Raw genomic sequence first — 22,282 nt, 5'->3', positions numbered from 1 at the left:
TGCTGAAGGCACTGGCTCCCTCTCACATTCTGTAGTAGCACTGATGTTATTGTTTATGCCAGTTTGCAATAGCTGCAGCCAAAGGAATGCCAGGCTCACCTGAACTGGCCAAAGTACCTTTGTGTGAGAAAAAATTGGCTGCATTCATCTTGCTGAATAATAGATTTAATTTTCAGGTGGCTTTAAATTTAGTTATCAATGACACTGACATGAGCATCTTCTGCCTGCTCACTGCTGCTTCTGGGCTTTCTCCTGCTTTCCTGTATTTGTGCCTCCTCCTCCACGCAGCAACTCCCAACTTCCAAATCCCAAGATAAGGAGAGAGCCCAGTGAACTTAGGGTTGGAAACTAGGATGGTATAAATATTCCATCAGCTGTATTTAATAACTTCTGGAATGGTAACTATTTCAGCTTTATCTTGGCCTCTTCCAATTCACATGAAAAAATCCCTTATCTCATGGTCAAACCTTTTAGCAAACATTTCCTTTTAATTTTTCAATTTTTTTTTTTTCTGAGTGCCTAAAACTCTCCTAAGCATCTTTGTGCTTGGAAATTCTGTATGTTAACAAGAGATGCTCAAGCAGCCTCTATTTCAAGTGGCAATGGTTGCAAAGGAGAGGTTGCAAATCACCTCATCCTGCTTCCAGCTCCCTGTGGAAAGCGATGCTGAGCCAAGTCCACACATCCATGTGCTTTCCTTAAACATCCCTTGCCCCTCCCACAGCCACAAGGAAACTTCTTTCTTTTTTCTTTTTTTTTTTGGTGTGTGACGGGAGGGTGGGGGTGGTCAGGGAGGGAGGAGAAAGTGGAGATTGTCCAAGTATGAATCACTGATTCCTCCTTTCCATGGACTGAGTACAGCACTTTCCCAGAAAGGAGGCAGCGGCTCCAGGAGCTGGCACTGAGTCCAGAAATCCAGGCAGTTCTGGGCTGGCTGTTAACTGCTGAGCAGCTGCTGCAGCCTCTGCACTGCCTTGCCTGGCCCATGGCCTGGCTTCCAGGGGAGATCCCCAGCTGCTGCCTTGGTGTCCAGCAGGGAATGGCATCCACGGGCCAGTCCTGCCCAGCTCCTGCTCCAGCTGGCCCCAGCACCTGCCTGGCCTGAGCTTCCCACAGCAGGAAGGGTTAATGGAAAAGGGTTTGTGCTTTAAGACACTTTGAATGGCTTTTATTTTTAGATATTTTAGAAGATATAGAGTGAAAGCCTATTGTTCTTATGGTAAGAGATCTTTACAAAGCCATCAATATTTAAAGTAATTAAAAATATCTTAACAAAAGACTTTGCTTAAAAACTTGGCAGTTTAACAAGCACTCCTCCCTTCATCATCTTTTATTCCCATCAGACCAAGGCCGGGTTGTGATCCATGTGTGCTGCAACACAAACAAGAGTTGTGTTAGTTCTGCTCAGTTCAGCCTTCATGCACATAACTCTGCTGGGCTGGCAGTGAGAGGCCTGGAACCCCCCAGGTCAGCACATTGAAAAATTAATTCTTTTTCCACCCCACAATTATTTGGCATCCTTTTTAATCAAGAAGCCTCCCCTGAACTGCTGGTCCTCAGGGAAACAGTAATATAGGAACCTCACACTTGGCAAGAAATCTCTTCCCAGCCTGAGCTGGAGCTCCCATCCAACCCACTCAGCAGCCTGAGAGTGTGAGCCAAGCCCTGTGGGCTTCCACAGCCTCCCTGTGGATGCAGATTCCTGAATCCACCTGTTCTGCTGGTGGGATTCCTACCCCTTGTGATGGAAGATCGTGCTAAGCAAGAATAGTTGGAAATGGCCCTTGAAAAGTAAATTGGGACGTGCTGAGCCCAGTGACTCTGCAAAGGACACGTGGTGTGGACTGAACTCACAGCCATCCCTGCCTCAAACCTTCCTGTGGGGTGACAGGTGAGTGGGCAGGGTACCTGAGGTGATACAGGGTGTAGAGAGGCAAATGATGGCTCAGAAATGCACAAACAGATGCAGTTTTAGCCCAAAGAAGGCAGCAGAAGGGTAGATGTGACCTTTATTAGGCTCACCAGTGACAGTGAGAGCACAGAAGGCTGTTAAAGTGAGCGTGTCCTCAGTAACCAGGGCTTTACTTAGGAAAGATTGAACCTTTCTGGTTAATAATTAAACAGTGAGACTGTGGCAGTTCAGGCCCAGGGGCTGAAATGCAAGAAGCCCACTCCAGAGAAGGATCCCTGATACCTGCAGTGCTGCAGCCCAACTCCAATTCACAACTTGCTCCTTCCTATAAAAGCTGAAGGACTCTGAACAAATCTGGGTTTTCTCATTTTTGTCCATCACATGAGGACAAGGGCATGAAGCACCTCCTTGATCAGCTGTGGCTGAAGCACAGTGTGGAGAACCACAACACAACAACTGGCAGGTGAGGCCTTGGCTGCAGTAATTTGGTGGATTTAGAAACCAAACACCTCAAAAACTCCTGCCTGCTGTGGAAACTCTGCTTGATTCTCTCACAGCCACATAGAACTTACCTCACTGTCAATGGGGATGAAACATTCTCTGGGGCAGGTGAGGGAGCTGATAAGATCTGTACAATTAATCAACACTCTGGACCCTCAGATGCATCAGCTGTGACTCAGGCCTGCTTTGTGGGCAGAACTTAGGGCTGAGGATTTACTGGCCCAACATGAAAGTCAGATTAAGTACAACAGCTTCCTCAGCCTTTCTCTTGGGCTTTCTCTTCCTTGTGCCTGGCTTTAATTTTTAATAGATTAAGATAAAAATATTCAGCTCTGTATTTTCCTTGGTTCTTTGCAAAATAGGTAGCAAGTTACCTGTTCACTCCAGGAAAGAGAACAACACACAGGGTGTTATTCTGCAGGCTCCTATAAAGCTTTTTGATATGCTGGTCTAACTTCTTCACCTTTTTCCTTAGATCCTGCTCCTGCATAAGAGAATAGAACCATTAAAGTGGGATGGCACAGGTGAGGGCAGCAGTGATGCTGCTCCTGCCTGGCACTTGGCAGTGCAGTGGCCCAGCTGCAGGGAGAGCCACAGGCCCTGCTCAAATGGGAGCTGCAGCTCCAGAGCTCTCTAGAGCTCTTCTTTCCTGTGCAGCCACACAGGCACTCAGCTCTCCCTGTGCCCCTTGTGCCCTGTCAGCTCTCCAGTGCCAGCTTTCAGTTCCTGGGCAGCACCACCCCCTGCCCTGTTCAGCTGTGCTGGTTTCACTGTTATGCAGTGCCCTGCACACATCACGTTATCTCCTGTGGTGTTATCTCTCAAGCTGCTCTGTGGGAACTGATCCTTGGCAGCTCCTTTGCTCCAGCACAAGGAAACCCTTCTGTCCCAAGCAGCTCTGCACCTCAGTCAGCTCAAAGTTACCTCTGCAGGTTCCCAGGGCAGTCCTTCCTCACTAACTGCAACAAACAGCAGCAGGGCCTCACACTCACAGAGTCAGACAGCTGCTCCATTTTCTCATAGAAGATGTGTTTTCCTTGCTTCTCATTGCTGTGATTCATTTGCCAAATCCATCTCCAGAGGTGACCTGGAGCAAGGGCATTCCTACTTCTTAGCTGGCTACCCTTCATGGTCCATCCATTTATGGCTTCAAGGGCATCCAGAGCACTCTGGGTTTTCTGGAATTCTGAAATGCAAAGAGAAGGGAACATGCTTTGGCAATGCTGTTGCTGCCCTCCTTGGCACCTGCAAGGCAGGGCTAAAGGTGTGGAGCAGGAGGGACATGAGAAACAAATCACTGCAGCAAGCAGATCCTCATCTTGCTCCAGATAAACATCAGACTAGAAATGCCAGCTGGCTGCAGCAGCACCCACTGAGCTGTTCTCACCTTCCAGAGGTGATTCCTGGCCTGTGTGATGCTGCACAGCAGCCACCCCTCACATGGAAGTACTGGAGCCCCATTAGTTACCCTGGAATTTTTCTAAGTAAATGTCTGGGGTTTTTTTAAGCAGGTGGTTTTTCCTCTTAAATATTTAGCTGTAAAGTGCTCCTCCAAACAATATGTGCTTTCACTGAAGCATTTTAAATACCATCCCTTTGAGCCTACCTGGCTTTCAGTAGCTCTTGCTGTGTCTGTGCAAAGTCCCAAGGGCTGCTGATTATTATTTGAAGGAAATATGCAGGCTGTGTGTGAAGCTACTTACTGAGGAAACAGCAGTTCCTGTGCTTTCCACTCTGAACATCCTTTGGCAGGAACAGTGCTTCCAGGTCTTTCAACTGGCTGAATTCTTCTTGCAAGTCTGTCTCTGTTAATGACTTCTTTAGACCAGCCACATAAATCACACCTTCATTTTCTACATCCAGTTCTAATTCCTTAATCAGAACATTGCAGTCCAGCATTGCTGCAGTGACTGGTCTCTGGACCTGGGGTGGATGCAGCAGGAATAAAAAGCATGTCAGCCCACACTGCTCTGTGTTCTGAGCTTCTATTTTGAAGTATTTTTCTCCCATTATCAAAAGTAGACAGGTTCTTTTTCATCACTTGAAATAAATATGACTAATGAAGGCCAACTTAATTAGTCATAATAAAGGGAGATCACAGTTGTAATGCGGAAAAACTATAAAACTAAAATGCCAAAAAACTATAAAACTAAAAGGCCATGCTCTGTATAGCCCTGTTACTTGGATGTGCCTTTTCAAGCTGCAGCTGGAGGTCAGAACTCTTTCTCACTCCCTTCTGCTGACAGGCAGAAAGGAAAAACAAGAGGGATCCAGCCACTTGCTTTCTGCCAGCAGCCCTGAATTGTGCAGGGACAGGGGGACTGTAACAGCACAAGCATTTGCTCAGCCACACTGCTGTGGTGTTTCAGATGTATTGGAGGCTGTGCCTGGCCTAAACAGAACTTTTGCTCTTTGCCTTTACCTTAATGCAGGATCCTGCTACCTCAGCTCCATTCAGGCACTCCACAGCAAGCTGGGCAGCTTCCAGCACTTCGTATTGGATACAGACATAGGGCTGGAAAGAGCAGAGTAAAATACTTCAGGTTTAGCAGTGAGACACATTAGCCCTCCCTTGTAAAAAGTCAGGTCTCAACAAAGTTCTGTTTTCTTTTAAAACTAGAATAATGTAAAAAAGTTTGAGAGTAAAATATGTAATACTCCATATACTCCAGCTGTTTAAAACCCCCTTCAATTAACCCTTCAATTAACACTACCCTTTTTTTCTCCTTTGGCTATTAAAGGCCTTAACATATCAGTTCTCTTTAGAAGGACAAAAATCACCTCAGCTTCCCCAGCACTCAAAGTCCTCTGAGCAGCACATGAGCTGCACTGTTCTTGTCCTTGTGTGGAGCAGATTTTTAGGTGCCCTGAATGTTTGTAGTTGATGACTAAACTACCACAAAAAACCCCCTCCAAACAGAATAACTGGTATTCCTCTGGTTCTAATCTGTATCTTTCCAAGAGTTTACTCAGACCTTCCAGGCCTGACTGCAACCTTTGAGTGCTCCTCACCTGGAATGTTTCAGTTACCACTGTAAGGGACTGGATTGGTCCACCCCTCCCAAATTCTTTCTTCACAGACTTCATGCAGAAGTTTTCTTCAAAAGGACCTGCGTAAATTGTCAGCATGTCAGTCAGCTTGCTTCTCACCTGTTGGAACACAGATTAGAGAAGGCACTTCACAAAGCAAAGGAACTAACTACTCAGTGCCTCCTGACAAATCACATCTCTCTACAAACTCAGCACGAAGACTGTTCTCAAACAAAAAATGATACCTTTTCAGGAAGTCCAGCATGAAGGTGAGATGCAAGGTACTCTGGACCCAAACTGAACTGAATGATGCTGAATTTGGACAGGGGAACATCTTCCAAGGCTCTCTGAAGGATCTGGAGGGACAAGAGCAAATGGCTCAAAGAGGTACAGGACAATTGTACTGCAGAGGATCAAAAACAAGGCTATTGAATTTAACTCCCAACTTTAATTTTCATTATTGTCCAAGAAAGTCCTCAGGCAGAAATTCTTCCTTGGTGAGTCATGAGAGGATGCAGAGGATCAAAGCTCATTTCCGAAGTGCTCAAATGGATTCAGCTAACCTGGCATTAACACTATTGCTAACAGCACTGACAGTCAGCTTTCAAAATAGGCCTCATCTGCCCACTCCAGAACAAGAACAACTTTGAAGTATTTTGATGCTTAGACCAACCCACTCTAAGTCCATTCACCTGTTTGTTTGAAGTGCTCAGGTTACTCTGACACAGGCCAGAAGAGTCTGATCCCTGTCTGCCCAAAAGGAGGGGTTTTTGGCCAGTCACCTGCAGACAATCTAAAAAACTAGCAGAGACAAGTACACTGTGAATCACAATACTTTTCAATATGGGGAACAAAAACTTTCAAGAAATGCTTGTTAGAGAATCACAATGCAGTTAAGAAATTTGAAAGAATATTCTTGTCCACAACATCAAAAGAAGCCTAGAAAATATTCTGTGAAATTTGAGATGAAACTGCCTAAAGTTTTTCAGCACTGTGCTGCAATTATTTGTGTCTGTCTGAAGATCCTGATTGCTTCTGAAAAATGTAAGGCACTTGTTTGATTTTACTGAGGATTCAACTGAAGGAAAAACATACATATTTGAGAATCTTATTACCATGGTTTGGATAATGGTGGAGGCTCATTCAGCTGTTCCTGGAACCCACATCCTTGTGGCTGTAGCACAGCTTTGTTCTGTGAGACCTCAGCCAGTTTTTCAGCTGTCAGAAGCATCTCCAAGTTTAGTTCTGCTACCTAGAGGAAGGAAGAAGATTATTAGCTGGCTTTCATCTCATCAGCTAATTGTAGCTGACAAAAAGCCTGTGCTTTCCCTGTGAGTCATGTAAGCACACTCCAGCAGTGAAGAAACATGGACATTAATTTCTTGCCTTATTATTTTCTGTTGTCATTTTGGAGCATGCAGCACTCACAGCATCAATAGGCAGTCATCTCCAAAAAAGTTCTCAGAAATCAACAGCACAAGGGACTCATAAATCCAGCTGAATCACTACCACAACACACAAGGTCTCTCTCTTTGATCTAGAAAAATTACAGGCATTCCTGCAGCCTGGAAATGTCTCAGTCCTTCTTCACCCAGGGCCCCTCTTCAGGATCAGCAGCAATGCTGGCTGATGTCAGTGAGCACTGAGCACTGGCAGTGCCCAGGTTATTCAGGTACCTGGATAGAGGCTGGAAGTAACAAGCTGCCAAAACTGGGCCCTCTATCACAGCTCCATTTTCTCTTTTAAATCAACAGGAGGATGGGCAGGAGTGGAGGTTTTTTTTCTTCAAAAGCACAACAACATTATGTGCTGTAGTTTAGGACATTTATATCTTAATTAGACATAATTACCTTTGTTGGTCCTTGCTCAATGAAGAATTGAGCTAACTCCAGTGCAGCTCTAGCATCTTCTGTAGGATCATGCCCAAGCTTCTGTTCACACTGAATCTCCTTCCTAGGGCATCAAAATTAGGTGTACAGGCAGGTTATCTGTTTTTCCACACTGACCAACATCCTGTCTTTTCTAAACCGGGTCCTTTTCAGGCAAAAGAGCTTTCCCCTCTCCAAAAAGGATGTGCAGCAGCATTCTTGTGAAATATTCCCAAAAGTTACTGCAAGAAATGTTTTTGCAATCTTGAGCAAAATGGTTTCTGGAATTTACAGAATCACTAGGTTGGAAGAGATCTTCAAGATCATCAAGTCCAACCCAGCCCTAAACACCTCAACTAAACCCTGGCACCCAGTGCCACATCCAGGCTTTGTTAAACACATCCAGAGATGGTGACTCCACCACCTCCCCAGGCAGGCCATTCCAGTACTTTATCACTCTTTCTGTAAAAAACTTTTTCCTAATATCCAACCTATATTTTCCTTGGCACAGCTAAAGACTGTCTCCTCTGGTTCTGTGAGTGCTGCCTGGAGAAAGAGCCCAGCCCCAGCTGAGCACAGGCACCTTTCAGGAGCTGTAGAGAGTGATGAGGTCACCCCTGAGTCTCCTTTTCTCCAGGCTGAGCACCCCCAGCTCCCTCAGGGGTTCCTCTCAGGGTTTGTGTTCCCAGCCCCTCTCCAGCCTTGTTACCCCCTCTGGACACTCTTGAGTGTCCCAAGGTCCTTCCCAAGCTGAGGGCCCAGAGCTGGACACAGCACTCCAGGTGTGCCCTCACCAGTGCCAAGCACAGGGGAAATCTGACAGAAGCAGTGCTAATATTTGCTACTCTGATGCATGACTATTTTTACATTTTACTTCTTCCTTGACCAATGACCCAACTGACAATTTGCACACAGCAGCCTCCATTTCAGTGAAGCTTGGCACTGCAGAGCATCACCATTCACTGTGAGCAGGGGCAGAACTGTCTCACTAAGATACCAGCCAGTGACAGCTGACACTGAGAAACAGGATTGAAGTCAGTAAATCAGACTTTCATGTGTTAACCTTTCTTTGTTGCCAACTGAAGCAGCTCTCATCTGTCTGAGCAGGAGTGCTTCTGTTGTTCTACAATCCAATACAGCTCTCCAGCCCTGCAGGAAGGTGAGTTTTGCTGGGACCTAGATCTGGTTGGGTCACAGCATTCCTGCTTGCTCAAAGACAAGCCCATTTATTATGCTGCCAGTAAATTCCTTTTTACCATGTCTTACTTGCACAACCTGCTCCTTTCTTTTGAATCTTAGTAACAAAATGATAATTCTGATACTATTAGCAGCAGAGTAAGACCCTATGACCCACCATGACAGTTTCTAATCTTTCCCATGACAGTACAGTAATAATCTTACCCTAAAACAGCTTTGGCTAGAAATTTTAGCTTAAATCTTCGACCTTCACTTCTGGCAAAAAGCAGTGAAGTATCAATAACGCTGGGGTGGATCATCTGGAGGAGAAAAATCATCACCACTTTAGTTTAAGAACAGCACACAAACAGAACAGGACAGTAGCTCCACAATTTTCTGTGCCTCTGCCTTTTAGTTTCAGTTGCCAGTTCCTCCCTGACAGATACCTCATTCACAAGAGAGCAAAAGGAGCAATGAAACAAGTCCAACTCTGCTTTCTACTTCCCACTCTAGTGAGAAGATCTAGACTGGCTTAGAAAGACTAACTATGATTCAAGCATTTTAGATTGGTTAAATTACCCACAGAAAGGACTTTAGTTTTCCCAGTGACAGAGCTATCAGAAGCATCTAGTTGAAGCAGAGGGGTAAAGTTGCACTTGCAACAATATCTGTGTCTGGACAGACTTCTCTCTTTTGGGTTCTGAACAGCCCCTTGCAAATTTTATAGCTGTAAGGAAAGTTCTTGACTTTTAAACCTTACAAACATAGGGCTATTCATAATAAAAAAACAATTAACAAGTGTTCACTAATAAAAAGAGCAATTGTTAAAAGTTTTCAGGTGTTAAATGAGTAACACAGGGTTGGGAAAAAGAGTCTTAAAAACATACTCACTTCCAAAGCCTGAAGATCAGAATTTAAAGAATGGCCCACCAATACTGCATCATGGGGAAGCATTTTTTTTAGCCTGGTTTGGATGTCTGACAGTCTTGTCTTCACTGGAAGAAGCATTTTCCTTGTGATTCCTGAGAATCTTCAAAACAAAAGTTGGGTGAGTTAAAAGCAATATATTAGCAACAGTGTATGCTGGAAAAGATTACAAGCAGGTCCTGTGATATGAATATGAAATATGAACTCAGTGTAGCTAATCACAGAATGCTATTTACTGTTTTCTGTTCCAACACCAGAGGATATACTGCAGCTAAACTGCTAAGAGTTCTACCACAGCTGTTTCAAAAGTTTATTTCTCCCAGGTATTCTTAAGTAATGCAGTTGGCATCAGACAGCACAGGTAAGGAAATATTGCAAGTCTGATGGTGGAAGGAGATGCTTCCAAGTAACTGAGGGGACTGGGACATCACCTCCTGGATAAAGCCAGGTGAAGTTTTGAAGAAGACAAGCCTTGAGTTTTGCCTGCTTTTGTGGTAATACTGAGCCCCACCCTAAAGGTGTGTACAAGCTCTATGCATTTTTTACATATGAGCAAATTTAGCTGTGGACTCCATCTTATTTTGTAACCATGAGTGAAGAGTAACTTGTACTGTGTATCATTAATTTGTAACAGAACTTTCCATGGACACTGCAGAATGGCAGTGGTTCTGCCTGGTAGCCCCACATTGTACACAGAATGTTGGGCACTTTAGTCACACAGCAAGAACTGTATTCCTAACACTGAGGAAACTGCAACGGGATCTGTGCAAACCCAGGGGTTTCTGAAAAGTCCTGTGGAACAGCTGGATGTGAAAGGGCTGAATGTGAAAGACAGAGAGATGAGGAAGGTTTGTGCCAGTGACCTGGTGCGGTAGTTGACCACTGTGCGCTCAGGTTTGACCAGCTCATTGAGGAGGCACTGACCCCGTGCATCCACCAAGGACACACGGGTCACTTCGTTCCCTTTTGCAGTCAGGCACTGTCAGGAAGAAGCAGAGGCAGTTGTTGAATCAGCACGACACTGCCACTCCAAAACCTTCACTAACACCTGCTTTGGCTGCAGCAGCATCACTGTGAAGGAGTTCCTTGACTTAGAGATCCACCACCCACAGCTGGTGGGTTTGTACTGTACTGTGCTTCATTCTAATTGTTAAATGTGCACTGTGAGCACAGCAAACACACAGGCAAGCACAGCACAGGAAAACATTGTAAAGAAGTGCTGACTTCACAGAATCAGTCTGTGCTCTCTGCAGTGCACAAATGCCACTGGCAGCACCAGCCCCAGAGACACTGAGCAATTTAAAGGCAGAGCCCAGGTTGTATCAATGCTGATGCCAACATCAGCAAGGCACCTCTGCAAGGCTAAAACTGCACTAAAGGAGGACTCTTCACCAAGCAGCTGCCAAAGGAACTGTGATGGCTAAAGGAAAGTGTGACAGGGAAGTATCTGTCCTTTCCCAAACCTTGGAGAGAGCTGAGGAGGAATTCCATAGCAATCTCATGGGTTATTGCAGCATTGCTGACAGGCCTGGCAGATCCAGCTGCTGCTCTGGGAGCCAACAGAACTGAGCTCTACTCAGGATATTATTTTTGTCTCACAGCCAGAACCACTGCTGGGGCCTCTCCATGGCTGCATTAGCACCGGTACCATCAAGGAAGGGACTGGCAGCAGATATTAGATATCAGAAGTGGTTTAACAAATACACAGAGTGCTTGGCTTACTTGGGAAGAGCTGATAAGAGCTGGGTGTCTGACTCTATTTTGTAAGGCCACACACACTGATTTTTACCATTTCACAATCCAGACCAAAGAGGGGGCTGCTGTCTGTCCTCTGCTGATCACACTCTGTGGAGATGTAGCCCTTGCATCCAGGGGAACCTGGAGGGAAAACACACCTGGGAATAAGAAGATCTTTCTTCTACAACTCATATGACAAAACGTATCACTAAACTGTCAAAACTAAAAACAACCCTCAACACAACAAAACAATAAACAGCCCTCACCCAAAAACTGACCTTCTATGGGATAATAATTTTTTTTCTGCTCTTCTAAAGTTAGAGTATAGCTGGTAAGGCCTTGTTTTTTTTCTCCATATCTCTGAATGATGGGATCACATTGCAAGTCTGAGCTTTTAGTAGTGCACTCACTGCTGGTGGAAGTCAAGCCTGTAAAATACAGAAGCATCTGTCAAGCTCAGTTTCTGCATCAGATCAACACTTAGAGGCTGCACCATTCCAAATCACTACCTGGAACAACAGACTGGAGAGAGAGAGAGGGTCAGAGAAAAGGACAGAGTCTTCTTACCTCAAACCTAGTTTATATCTCTGTCTCTTTGATTAGATACATCTTAGAATGGGTGGTAAAGCAGCAGGGATTGGGATTAAATGTTAAGAACTTTCTCTCATTTTTCATTCACTTTGACAACCAGCCCAACATGAGTTACTGAACTAGTCAAGGTAAGGAGTCTCATGGTTTAAGCCACTGTATGTGTTCCTTTCTAAACCAGTTTACCATGGCAGCACACTGGGATTGCAGAGGATGCAAAGTGATGAATCTCTGTTCAAAGTGAGTCACTGTCTTGAAAGAGACAATGCAAACCCAAACAAAATACCTTGTGGAGTGTTTTGAGGTTTCAGGTTTGCTCCTTCTCCATACAGGCTGACTGGGAAGTTAGCAGAAGATGCTAATGTGAATCTCTGAAAAATGAAAATGTGAAAACATATTAGTGACTTTGAAAGACAGGCAGAGATAAGAAGAAAATTAGGGGTTCATTGATCCCCAAGCCAGCCAAATTCAGAAGAGGATGAAAAAACAAATAGTGGAAATACATTTGGTGTTTTAGCAAGTAGACAAACCCAACACAAATCAAACCTGTTCCAATGAGGGATGATAGAGGATTCTTTGTACTACAGGACAGATCTGCCTTGCCTGATATGATCAAGAAGGCAAATCTCAAGACCTTCTTTGATAGAAGCTAAAGCTAGTTCCAGTCTTTCCAGTTAAGTTGTGATTTACATTTGCTGCAGTTCAGGAAGAACTCTCTAGAAGCTTAAATTCAAGTCCTTCTTTCTATCTTCTTTCAAAAATGTTGCTTGTAATTCAGAAAATTAATTATTTTCATAATCTTTCTGGGAAATGGGAGAAACTTGACATAAAGTGCAAATAATAAAAGTGATATTTTTCAACCAGTGAGACTAGCATAACTCTATAGAGAGTCTCCTCACTCACAGTAAATTCCAAATTACTGAAATTATTCCAAGATATTTATAATCTAATTGGAATCCTGTAGATGCAGGATATGTAACAGTCAGAGGACTGAAACATCAATAAATATTTCACCTGGTAAGGCTTCAAAGATGTGAGTGTTGAAATCCTGTTCCTAATATCAAAGCCCTGTCCTTTGTTCTGAGCTGACAACTGCAGCAAACAGATCCTCTCACTTGCTGTCAGGGATGGCCACACCCTGGGCAAAGGCAGTGATTCCACTGCAGCCATTATCCCTGGGATGTGGCTTCAGAAGTTGAGAGGACAAGGCTGCAGGCTGGGGACTTACATGGCGGAACGCTCTCCTGAGGTGTTTGAACTGTAAATAGAATCTGTAGAAATGGAGTTGGCTCATTCCATGTAGAACAACAACCACAACCCCAGCCAGGTGGCTTTGGTGATAAATACGGCACCAGCTGCAGTTAAAAAAGAGGAATAATTAAAAATATATATATATAAAAATCAAAGCAAAACAATTATCAAGCACTCTTAAAAAAAAAAAAAAAGTTGGAACCGGCCCAGCTTTTAAGTCAGTAAATGGCAAAGTGCCAAATGACTTCAATAAGAAGAGGCTTTATAGCTTATCTCCAACAGCCACATACTCCTGGAAGCAAGAGAGTAGTACAGGAGACAGAGAAAGAAGAGTTATTGCAAATTTCTGCTGCATACCATCTCAAGACATGTATACCTCATTCATATGCATCAGAATGTGAATATACCAGCAACTTCAACTGTAGGCATGCAGTCTGGTGAATTAATGAATCAAAGTAAGTTTCACAAAATAATTCTCTATTGACTATTAAAATCTAAAGTGTGGCATTTTCTGCTCTGAGTTTCATTTGAAGATTAGTTTAATTTCATTTTTGCCATTCAAGGTTATAAGCCCTCCTCAGCCTTTCCCTTCCAGTCCTGAGAAGTCCCTTTTCCTTCACTTCTGAGAAGTGGCCCAGAGAAAAGGAGAAGTGACTAAAATGTGTTTGTTTTTTTCTAAAATGCTTTAGAACACTCTGTTTCAATTACATCTAACGTGAAATGCATTAATATTTGTGTTAATATTTTAACAGGGTATTTTGTTTCTCAGTGTGTGGAGCTTCTTCAGTTCCACAGCAGTCATTCAGTTTTTCAAAACTGCATGAAACAAAACTGTGGAATGGTAGGATTTTTGCCAGAAGAGGAATTCTGCTTCCTGGCCAAATCTAACAACAATATCTGCACAATCCAGGCTGCCATTATGGCAACTCCACAGTGAGTGCTCCAAACCCAGCAGGGCCAATATTCCTGCAGGAATGCTTTCACACCAGGCCAGAACAGGAGACCAGGCTGACTGCAGCTGTGGCTGTACCTGGGCTGTGCTGCGTTGTGGCATTTCCCCAGAGCTGCGTATTTCAGCAGCTCATACAGCTGCTCCTGGCTGATTTCAGAGTCCTCACCCAGCAGAGCTGCTGACAAATGACAGGACTTTACCTGTGGAAAGGGAAATGCTGGTAAGAGAGGTTTCATGTAATTACAGCAGTCCACGAAAAAAGAAGGAAAAAGAAACTACCTGGATACAACCAGCTACATTTAAGCAAACTCCTCTACCCCTTATGGGCAGCAGTTTCCTTTCAGATCCCACTTTAATATTACATTTACTCGAGATTTCAGTAACCTTCGAAGGTACTCTAACTTTGAAGATTCATTTAACAAAGATTAACATAAGCAGAAGTATGCAGTAAGGAGACAACTGATATGCAAACACAATATTCTGGTCTCTCAACCCTTTCCCTCACTTGCTGCTGTAGAGCTTTAAACATTTGTACAAGTGTTACATTAGCAACTCACTCTATGTGAGGTTTTCTCTATCTACAGTGTGGGATCTGCTCTGCCACAAGGGTTTGCTGACCCCTGCAGGGAAAAACGCTTCAGTAAAATCCAAGGAATATGCAGAAAGAAAGCACGGAGCAGATGAGGTCGGGACTGTGCCACACATTCCTACACAGCAGTTCTTTAAGCCTAAATACACAAATTCTTCTAAAGGCTAATGTGGCATTTTGGTGACCTCCACTGACCAGATTGCCTCTTCCAAAGAATTCCTCTAAAAATTTTAAAGATATTCTTATTATGGGTGATGAAAAGACATCAAGGCATACAGGGGGAAAAACACCACACAACACTAGGCCATGTAAAACCTCACAGCATGAACACCCACTGGAAGTTCTTTTCCCCCCACACTAACAAGCCACGTGCCCGGGAATTTGGACAGAGCCTGCCCACATGGGACTGAGCTGGTGTGCTCTTCAGGACATTTGTCACTGGGTAAGGAAGTTAAAGAGAGGTGACAACGTTCGTGGTTCCAGTGGTTAAGAATCATTCAGCAATAACAGCACAGGCTGGTGTAATTGCTAGTGCCTCATCTCTCAAGCTGAGACAAGTAATGACACCGTTGTTTTCAATACAGCCTAATTAAAGCTTTGCAAAAAAAACCCACACAAAGAGCAGAGTTTTTGATTCACCAAGGAGAGGGTACTGCCAAGCACAGGAATTTGTCTCTAAGCGGGTACAAAGAGGGCTGATCTCACAGGCTGGAGACACCAACTCCTGTTCCACGGGCCCTGGGTGAGGTGTCCCCGTGGGGCTGTTCTGCATCCCTCAGCGGTGCATGTGCTGAGCACGCACAACGCTCCTTTCAAGATCTGCTTTGTTTACGAGAAGATTATATTGGAGGATGTATCTATTTTTTAAACAAAATTCCTTAAATGCAATGCTGAGCACTCCAAATGAGTTATTTCCCACACCTCTTGGAGCAGAATCCAAGCCACTACCAGGCTCCCCAGGGCAGCGGTCACGGCCCCAAACGTGCCAAGGGTCGAGAAGCGTTCGGACAATGCTCTGAGGCACATGGCGGGATTGGACTGGCCACAACTCCAGGGCCAGGAGCTGGACTCGATGAGCCCTACGAACAACTCAGGACATTCTGTGTTGTTATCAGCAGGCACCGGCTGTACCCGACCCTCCCGGTACGCTGCCGCTGTACACGGCTTTGGGGACTCCCAGTGCCCCCGAGAAGCGGCCGTAAGGGACACAGGGCCCGCACCGCGCTCCGCGCAGCGCCGGGCGCTGGGCTCTCACCTCGGGGCCCAGGCCCGGGCCGCCGCCATTCGCCTTCCGCCTCTTCCGCGCCGCCCGCGGCCCCTCCGCGCCTTCGCCGAGCCGCTTGCGCCCGTTGAGGCACAGCCCCTTCGCCATGGCCCGCACGGGAGCGGCGGGAGCAGGCGACCCCTCAGAGCCGGGCATGGCCCCGCGCTCCCGGGGGCTCTCGGATGGCGCTGGGGGGCGCCAGGGCCGCGGCTGGAGCAGCCGAGCGCCGAGAGCGCGATGGGGGCGGGCCCGCGGGAGCTTTGAAACGGCGGCAGCGCGCTCAGGCGGCGGAGCCGGCCATGGCCACCAAGCGCCTGGCCAGGTACGGGGCCGGGGCGCGGTGTCCGGGCGCAGAGGGGCGGTGGCGGTGGCGGTGGCGGTGGCGGTGGCGGTGGCGGTGGCGGTGTCCGGGCGCGGAGGGGCCGCGGCGGTGGCGGGCGGCCCCTGAGCTCGGTCGGTGTCCGCAGGCGGCTGGGGCTGGCGCGGAGCAGCGCACGGACGCGGAGCGGGGCGCGGGCGGGCGCGGGGCAGCGCTTCGCCTTCCTGATCGTCCTGGACTTCGAGGCCACGTGCTGGGGGGACCGCGATCGGCGCGGGCCCGAGATCAGTGAGTGCCCCGAGCTGGCTCTGAACCGGTGTCGTCTTTATGGGCCCTCCTTGTATTGGGTTCCTTTAACCCCTGGCGTTTCAGCCCCAGTGTAATGGGATAATAGATATACAAATAATATAAGTGTGTATATATATATTGTATATACACAGAATATTCTGAACTGAAAGAGACCAACAGGGATTATCAACTCCAGCTCTTAAGCGAGTGATCTATACAGGGATCAAACCCACAACCCTGGCTTTATCAGCATCATGCTTGACCTCTATGTTTATACATACATATAAAAATAAATATATATATATATAAATTCTACATAAATTTTATAATATAAAATTTTATATATAAAAATTTTATATAATAAATTTTTAGATATATAAAAACTTTTTATATAATATATATATAAAATTATAAATATAAAGTTTTAGAAATTTATTTTAATTCAATTATAATTTGATATCTAAAATTTTGTTTATATAAAATTATATAAATATAAATTATAGATATAGATATAAAATTTACTCCATTATATAATATATATACATAAATATATATAATGGAATAGAATAATGGAATATGTTGAGTTGGCAGAGACCCATATGAAAATGGTCTAATTCCTGTGAACAGTTTTAACCTTTCTGGCCTTGTGTTTTGGTTCTGTTTTGTTTGTTTTGTTTCTTCTTCTCCGTGATTGTTGCAGTTGAATTTCCAGCAGTCTTGTTAAACACCTCAACAGGAGCCATTGAATCTGAATTCCATATGTATGTTCAGCCCCAGGAGCATCCTATTCTCTCTGAATTCTGTACAGAACTAACTGGCATAACACAGGTATAATTATGACTTAACATTGTTTTATAATTGTATAATTGCTGTTTACTGTTTTATTTAAAGAGGCTATAAAGAAATAAACCTCAAATGAATTTCAGTGAATTCTAACACATACATGCTTCTTGTTCTGTTCCTTGAAGAATCAAGTTGACCAAGGGGTGCCTCTTAACATCTGCTTATCACAGTTTATGAAATGGATTCAAAAGATACAAAAGGAGAAGAAAATTATGTTCAGTACAGATAGTCAGAGTAATTCTACTTCAGAAGCAAAAGTGTGTGCCTTTGTTACATGGACAGGTAAATAACATTTTCATTTGCTTTTTCTGCACAGTAATAACATTAGGTGGCACTAGTGAGATTGTGTCTTCACTTCTATACAGCCCAAATCCTATTATTAGGTATAAAATATGGAATATTGGGATAAGACTGAAAAGATGAAATCCACGGAATCCTGACGTGTTCGCTGCATCTTTGACTCCAGGGTCTGATACTGTTACATTTTTCTGCTTTAGTGAATCGTATGATCATTTTTAGTGTATCTAAATGAATTAGAGATCTTTAGATCTTTGAGATCTCTATCTGAAGTTAATTACTAACAGGGGTTTGCTTCTTCTGGTGTCCCATTGCAGCAACCCCAGTGTCTCCCTTGGACAACCACTTCACAGCCTGTGCCTCCTGCCTCCAGCAGCACAGGATGCTGACAGTGTGTTGTTGCTGTTGTGTCCTTTTATGCAGATTTTTAGGCCACATGAAGGGACACACAGGCCACATTATGTGGATTTTAGGCCAGTTCTGCAGTGGTGGATTGACTGTGGTTCTCCCTGCACAGACTGGGACCTGGGTGTGTGTTTGCACTACGAGTGTAGGAGGAAGCAGCTGCGCAAACCCGACATTCTGAATGCCTGGATTGATCTCAAAGCGACCTACAGGGTGAGAGGATGGACAGACTGAAACATTTCTACCCACACTCACCTCAAAGGCTGACTGTACCTGGGCTTACAAGGCAATGCTCTATGTCCCAGGGACCAGTGTAACCTGGTTTTATTTCGTGTTGTTACTGCTCAATAACCAACTGCCCTAGAACTCTGAACTTGAATGGAAATCTTAATGCTAGGAAAGGATTGTTGTTTGATAAAAGAATGATAACTATGAGAATTTATAAGCTGCTCTTCCTTTCCTGACACGTTTTGCTGTCCTTGCTTCCTATCTTTTTTTGTTTTGTGTGCTCTCATTGCTGCCTTGTATTGCTGTGGAGGAAGTTGTCATTATAGTCTGTTTAGAGGTACCTTACAGGTAGGCAGCAGAATTAGGTCTCTAAAGACAAACAGTGTGAATATTCCCCCTTTGTATTGATCAAATCAGATACTCATATTAGGAGCAAATAGTAATACTCACTTTTTTCACTTACAAAAAATCCATACCTATGCCAAATATATTCATGGCCATGCCTTTGATTGCATCTTAAGGTATTATTTATAGTTGTATTCTTCAATGCTGGTCTGTTAAGACTTTCATCAGTGTAAGTAAGCCATAGAGTGCAGACAAATGATTCCAGAGCTCAGACAGAATGGATTTGCTTAAGACTGAGAGAAGGAATTAATGTTTCTTTCCATTCTGATTCCTAACAGGGTAAGTAACTTATGGTTTTATCCTAAAATGCAGATACCCAACTTGCTTAATTGCTTTGTGAGATTTATTATTCGTAAGGGGATATTTCTGGAATGGCTTTGCTTCACTAGGGAAAGGTTTTTAAATGCTCTGTGTTAAGCACCTGCATTTCTTTCCTTAGGCCTTCTATAACAGAAAGCCTAAGGGGCTAAATGGAGCTTTGCAGGATTTGGGGATAGCTTTTGAAGGACGGGAACATTCTGGTAAGCATGATGATCCTCATTTTAATATATATATAAATATATGTAGCTTATAAAGCTAAATAGAAATATTTAGCTCTAGTTAACCTAAAGCAGCTAGTCATTACTCTGAGTAGTTACTACTGCTTCAGGTTATGCCATGTTCTGTCCAACAGACCATCAAACCAAGAAAGGCAAAGTGCTCTGAGATCAGTTTGTTATTTCTAACCTCATACTTCATTTCTGAAATCTCTTCTACTGCTATTGAATGTATGTTCATAAGATCAATTTATGAATTGCTAGGATGCAAAAGAGGTTGAGAGAAGATAAAGAAACTTGATTTTACCTGATAGCTCTGGATATCCTGATAATGTGAGAGAATTCCAGCACAATATGGTTTTTTTTACTTGACTAATAAAAAGAGCAAGGATATTTAAAATTGTGAATAGATATTCAGCTCTATGGATAATCCTTCAGATGTTTCAGCACAGAGAATTATCTGGAATTTTCTACTTCCATTCCCTTTTTTGAACTAGATGACTTAGTGTCACAGTTCTCTGACTCCTTGTCATTCCTGTAAGGCTTACATAGATTACATTTTTCCAGTAATAAGAACTATTCCCAGTAGCAGTTAAAAAGAAGCCATTAATATACCCATACTTTTGAAGGGTTGGATGATTCCCGGAATACTGCTCGTCTTGCTTGGAGGCTGATTTGTGATGGATGTGTGCTGAAAGTTACTAAATCTTTGGATAAGGTTAGTTACTACTTTGTATCTTCCTGTCTACTTGCTTTGTAGCCTGGAATACAGATGAAAGGTGAGCTATTCAAATAATAAACCCAGCATCCTGACTGTGATTTGGAAAGAACAACCTTAGGCTGATATGCTTATTAATTTTGTGCATTTATTCCCAAAATGTCTGGGTATTCACTTTCCAAAATCTGCTTTTGTTTATGGACTCCCTAGGCACATCAGAAGAGTAATTTAATTTCCAGAACACTGACTGTAAATGTCACTGACAAGACTCCGCTGGGAAGTAAGAGCAGACCTGAAACATCTAGAGATGGAACTTGTGAAACAAAACCTCTGGCTGAGAACAAACACAAGGGTATTGCTGGAAACAAGATAAATTCTAATGTACAGGCTGGGGAGCAGCAGATCACTTGCACTGATCCCTCTGCAGATGTGTGTGTTGTACCCAGCAGCAGCTCAAGGACTGAATTCCATGCTCAAAGCCAAAGCTCTTCAGCAGCATCTCCTGACAGATTTCCTCTTCCCCTGGGTCTGGCACAGCCATGTCCCAGTCCTGCATCAGCAGGCATCCAGCGGGGATTGAGCACTGGGCAGCCTCTGAGAACAGCCAGGCCCAGCCTCCCAGTGCAGGGATCAGGGCTGGTGCTGGTCTCCACCACCATCCCCTCAGTTACTGTCTCCAGTGGGGACATCAGCACCAGCTCTGAGTGCCTGTCTCTGCTGACAGACTGGGAAGATGTTGCTTTGATACCAGAATCTCAATACGAACAAAATTCAGACTCTGTTCAGCTCGAGGATGACTCAAGTACAGATAGTCTAACAGTGTCTGAAGAAGAAACTATTTCAAAACAATTGGCTGTGACAAGTTCAGATAATCAGGGTTTGGAGGAAAGTGTAGCACCCATGAAACATCTGAGGTCTGTTGTTTACAAAAGTCCTGATACTACAATCTATAATATAGGGACAGTACAAAGGCAGACTTCAAAATTTTCAGCTTTCAAGTTACCATCTGCAAAGGGAAATGCTGTTTCAGCACAACCAGCATTAACTGGAAATTACTCTACTCCTTTAGAGGCTCCTAAAAGAAAGCCAACTAGTCCAAAAACAGGCCCACCAGCAAAAAAGCAGTCTTTTCATATATATCAAGAGAAGACTTCCTCTTTTGATCACTCCTTAGCTTTGAGAAGTTCAAATTTGCCCAGAGTATTTCCTGCAGTGCTGAACTCCACAGTCAATTTGAATGAGCCTGTAAGAGCTGTGAGAAATGGAAAATCAACTCCCCCTCTGTGTAACTGCGGCCGAAGAGCCAAAAAACTCTCTGTGTCAAATGCTGGCCCAAATCATGGCAGAGCATTTTATTGTTGTCCTGTTGGCAAGCAAGGAGGAAACAAGAAAAGTTGTGGATACTTCAAGTGGGAATATGCACTTCTGAAAGAGAAATCTTGTGGTCTCACCTTTAATGCAGATGCTTTGACCTCTCTTGGAACTGTTCCTAGCAATTCAGAGAATTCTTCCAACAAAAAATATTGGTGTCTTAGACCCTCTATGAGAACTTGAAAATGGATACAATTTTTTGTCTGAATCCTAAACTCTCTAAGTTTCATGCTTAATGGAATCAGGACAGTCAAATGGACAGTCAGATATATACACTCATAATGGGACGAAAAGGACAGTTCTTGGTTAATATCAATAGAAAGGAAAGTTGCTCAAACACACAAAAATATCAGCAGATCATAAAGTAACTCCTTAATAAAGTGTGAGAGAACAGATAAAACTATAAGTGCTAAAATTAGAGTATGAGCAGCTATTGCTACAATTCCTGAATTTCTGTTTTATCATATATTTTAAATACTTTACTAGTCCAGTCCTTAGGATTTATTTGCCCTTTTTTTCCTAAATATACTTGTAATGCCTACAACTTTTAATTTTTGAAACTTTTGAAAGATTTTAAAATCTTTTTATAAGATGTTGCACATCAAAAGTGATTCTTGAAGGCATAGTATTCTCTTAAACTCTTACAGAGTTTTTTATTATGTAAGTAACAATAAAGGTAAGATACTGATATTTCATTAAATATTTTATTTAACACACATTACTGTTGTGCTTTTTCCTCTCTGGGTTTCCCATTTCATTTCTGTCAGTGTCTGCTTTAGCTTGTAGTGTAGCCCCTGGGACAGACAGAATCAGGTAAGAATGTATTCAAACCTAAACTAAGGATATAGTGTAATGTCTTACTTTACATTACTGTGTAAATCTGCAATGTCTTTCTTTGTAAAAAATCCTGCAAAAAAGCAGAAAGTACTTTAATTTTTTCTCCACTTCTAGTGCAGTTTGCTTCCAGTGGTGGTTTTCTTATAATGAATTTGGATCAACTGCCTGGGTCAGTTTTTTCAACAGATCAGAACCTCTAACAATTCTTACCCCTTAATTGTCCAAGAAGCTTGAAAGTTA

At 43.6% G+C, this 22,282-nt stretch overlaps 2 protein-coding genes across 2 annotated transcripts; one reads left to right on the top strand and one right to left on the bottom strand.

Annotated features, from left to right (window-relative positions):
* Window positions 1-1,146: 1,146 nt before the first annotated feature.
* REXO5 (RNA exonuclease 5) lies at window positions 1,147-15,958 on the bottom strand. Its single transcript, XM_066561130.1, has 19 exons — window positions 15,787-15,958; window positions 14,021-14,142; window positions 12,968-13,094; window positions 12,026-12,110; window positions 11,430-11,579; window positions 11,204-11,292; window positions 10,278-10,393; window positions 9,379-9,517; window positions 8,713-8,807; window positions 7,294-7,396; window positions 6,559-6,695; window positions 6,136-6,244; window positions 5,689-5,799; window positions 5,426-5,563; window positions 4,836-4,928; window positions 4,117-4,336; window positions 3,406-3,599; window positions 2,788-2,897; window positions 1,147-1,371 (listed from the first exon to the last, which is right to left on the bottom strand). Exons 1-19 carry the CDS (start codon window positions 15,949-15,951, stop codon window positions 1,302-1,304), a joined length of 2,373 nt encoding a protein of 790 aa, XP_066417227.1. The 5' UTR covers window positions 15,952-15,958; the 3' UTR covers window positions 1,147-1,301.
* Window positions 15,959-16,079: 121 nt separating this feature from the next.
* On the top strand, window positions 16,080-21,917 carry ERI2 (ERI1 exoribonuclease family member 2). Its single transcript, XM_066561075.1, has 8 exons — window positions 16,080-16,117; window positions 16,263-16,402; window positions 17,103-17,230; window positions 17,371-17,527; window positions 18,060-18,160; window positions 19,020-19,101; window positions 19,746-19,834; window positions 20,045-21,917. The coding sequence occupies exons 1-8, from the start codon at window positions 16,095-16,097 to the stop codon at window positions 21,386-21,388; spliced, it is 2,064 nt and encodes a 687-aa protein (XP_066417172.1). The 5' UTR covers window positions 16,080-16,094; the 3' UTR covers window positions 21,389-21,917.
* The last annotated feature ends 365 nt before the right edge of the window (window positions 21,918-22,282 follow it).

This window comes from Molothrus aeneus, chromosome 16, assembly GCF_037042795.1.
Source record: "Molothrus aeneus isolate 106 chromosome 16, BPBGC_Maene_1.0, whole genome shotgun sequence".
Lineage (NCBI taxonomy): Eukaryota > Metazoa > Chordata > Aves > Passeriformes > Icteridae > Molothrus > Molothrus aeneus.
This window is presented reverse-complemented; position numbering and strand designations above follow the sequence as displayed.

What these genes read in the sequence shown, in the direction of transcription:
- ERI2 (XM_066561075.1), top strand. Translation starts at nt 16,095, where the DNA reads ATGGCCACCAAGCGCCTGGCCAG. An exon ending in TCGGCGCGGGCCCGAGATCA is followed by an intron (nt 16,403 to 17,102) that starts GTGAGTGCCCCG and finishes TGATTGTTGCAG; the next exon opens with TTGAATTTCCAGCAGTCTTG. An exon ending in AACTAACTGGCATAACACAG is followed by an intron (nt 17,231 to 17,370) that starts GTATAATTATGA and finishes TGTTCCTTGAAG; the next exon opens with AATCAAGTTGACCAAGGGGT.
- REXO5 (XM_066561130.1), bottom strand. Translation starts at nt 15,951, where the DNA reads ATGCCCGGCTCTGAGGGGTCGCCTGCTCCCGCCGCTCCCGTGCGGGCC. An exon ending in GCCCGGGCCTGGGCCCCGAG is followed by an intron (nt 14,143 to 15,786) that starts GTGAGAGCCCAG and finishes CCCTTTCCACAG; the next exon opens with GTAAAGTCCTGTCATTTGTC. An exon ending in AAATTATTATCCCATAGAAG is followed by an intron (nt 11,293 to 11,429) that starts GTCAGTTTTTGG and finishes TTTTCCCTCCAG; the next exon opens with GTTCCCCTGGATGCAAGGGC.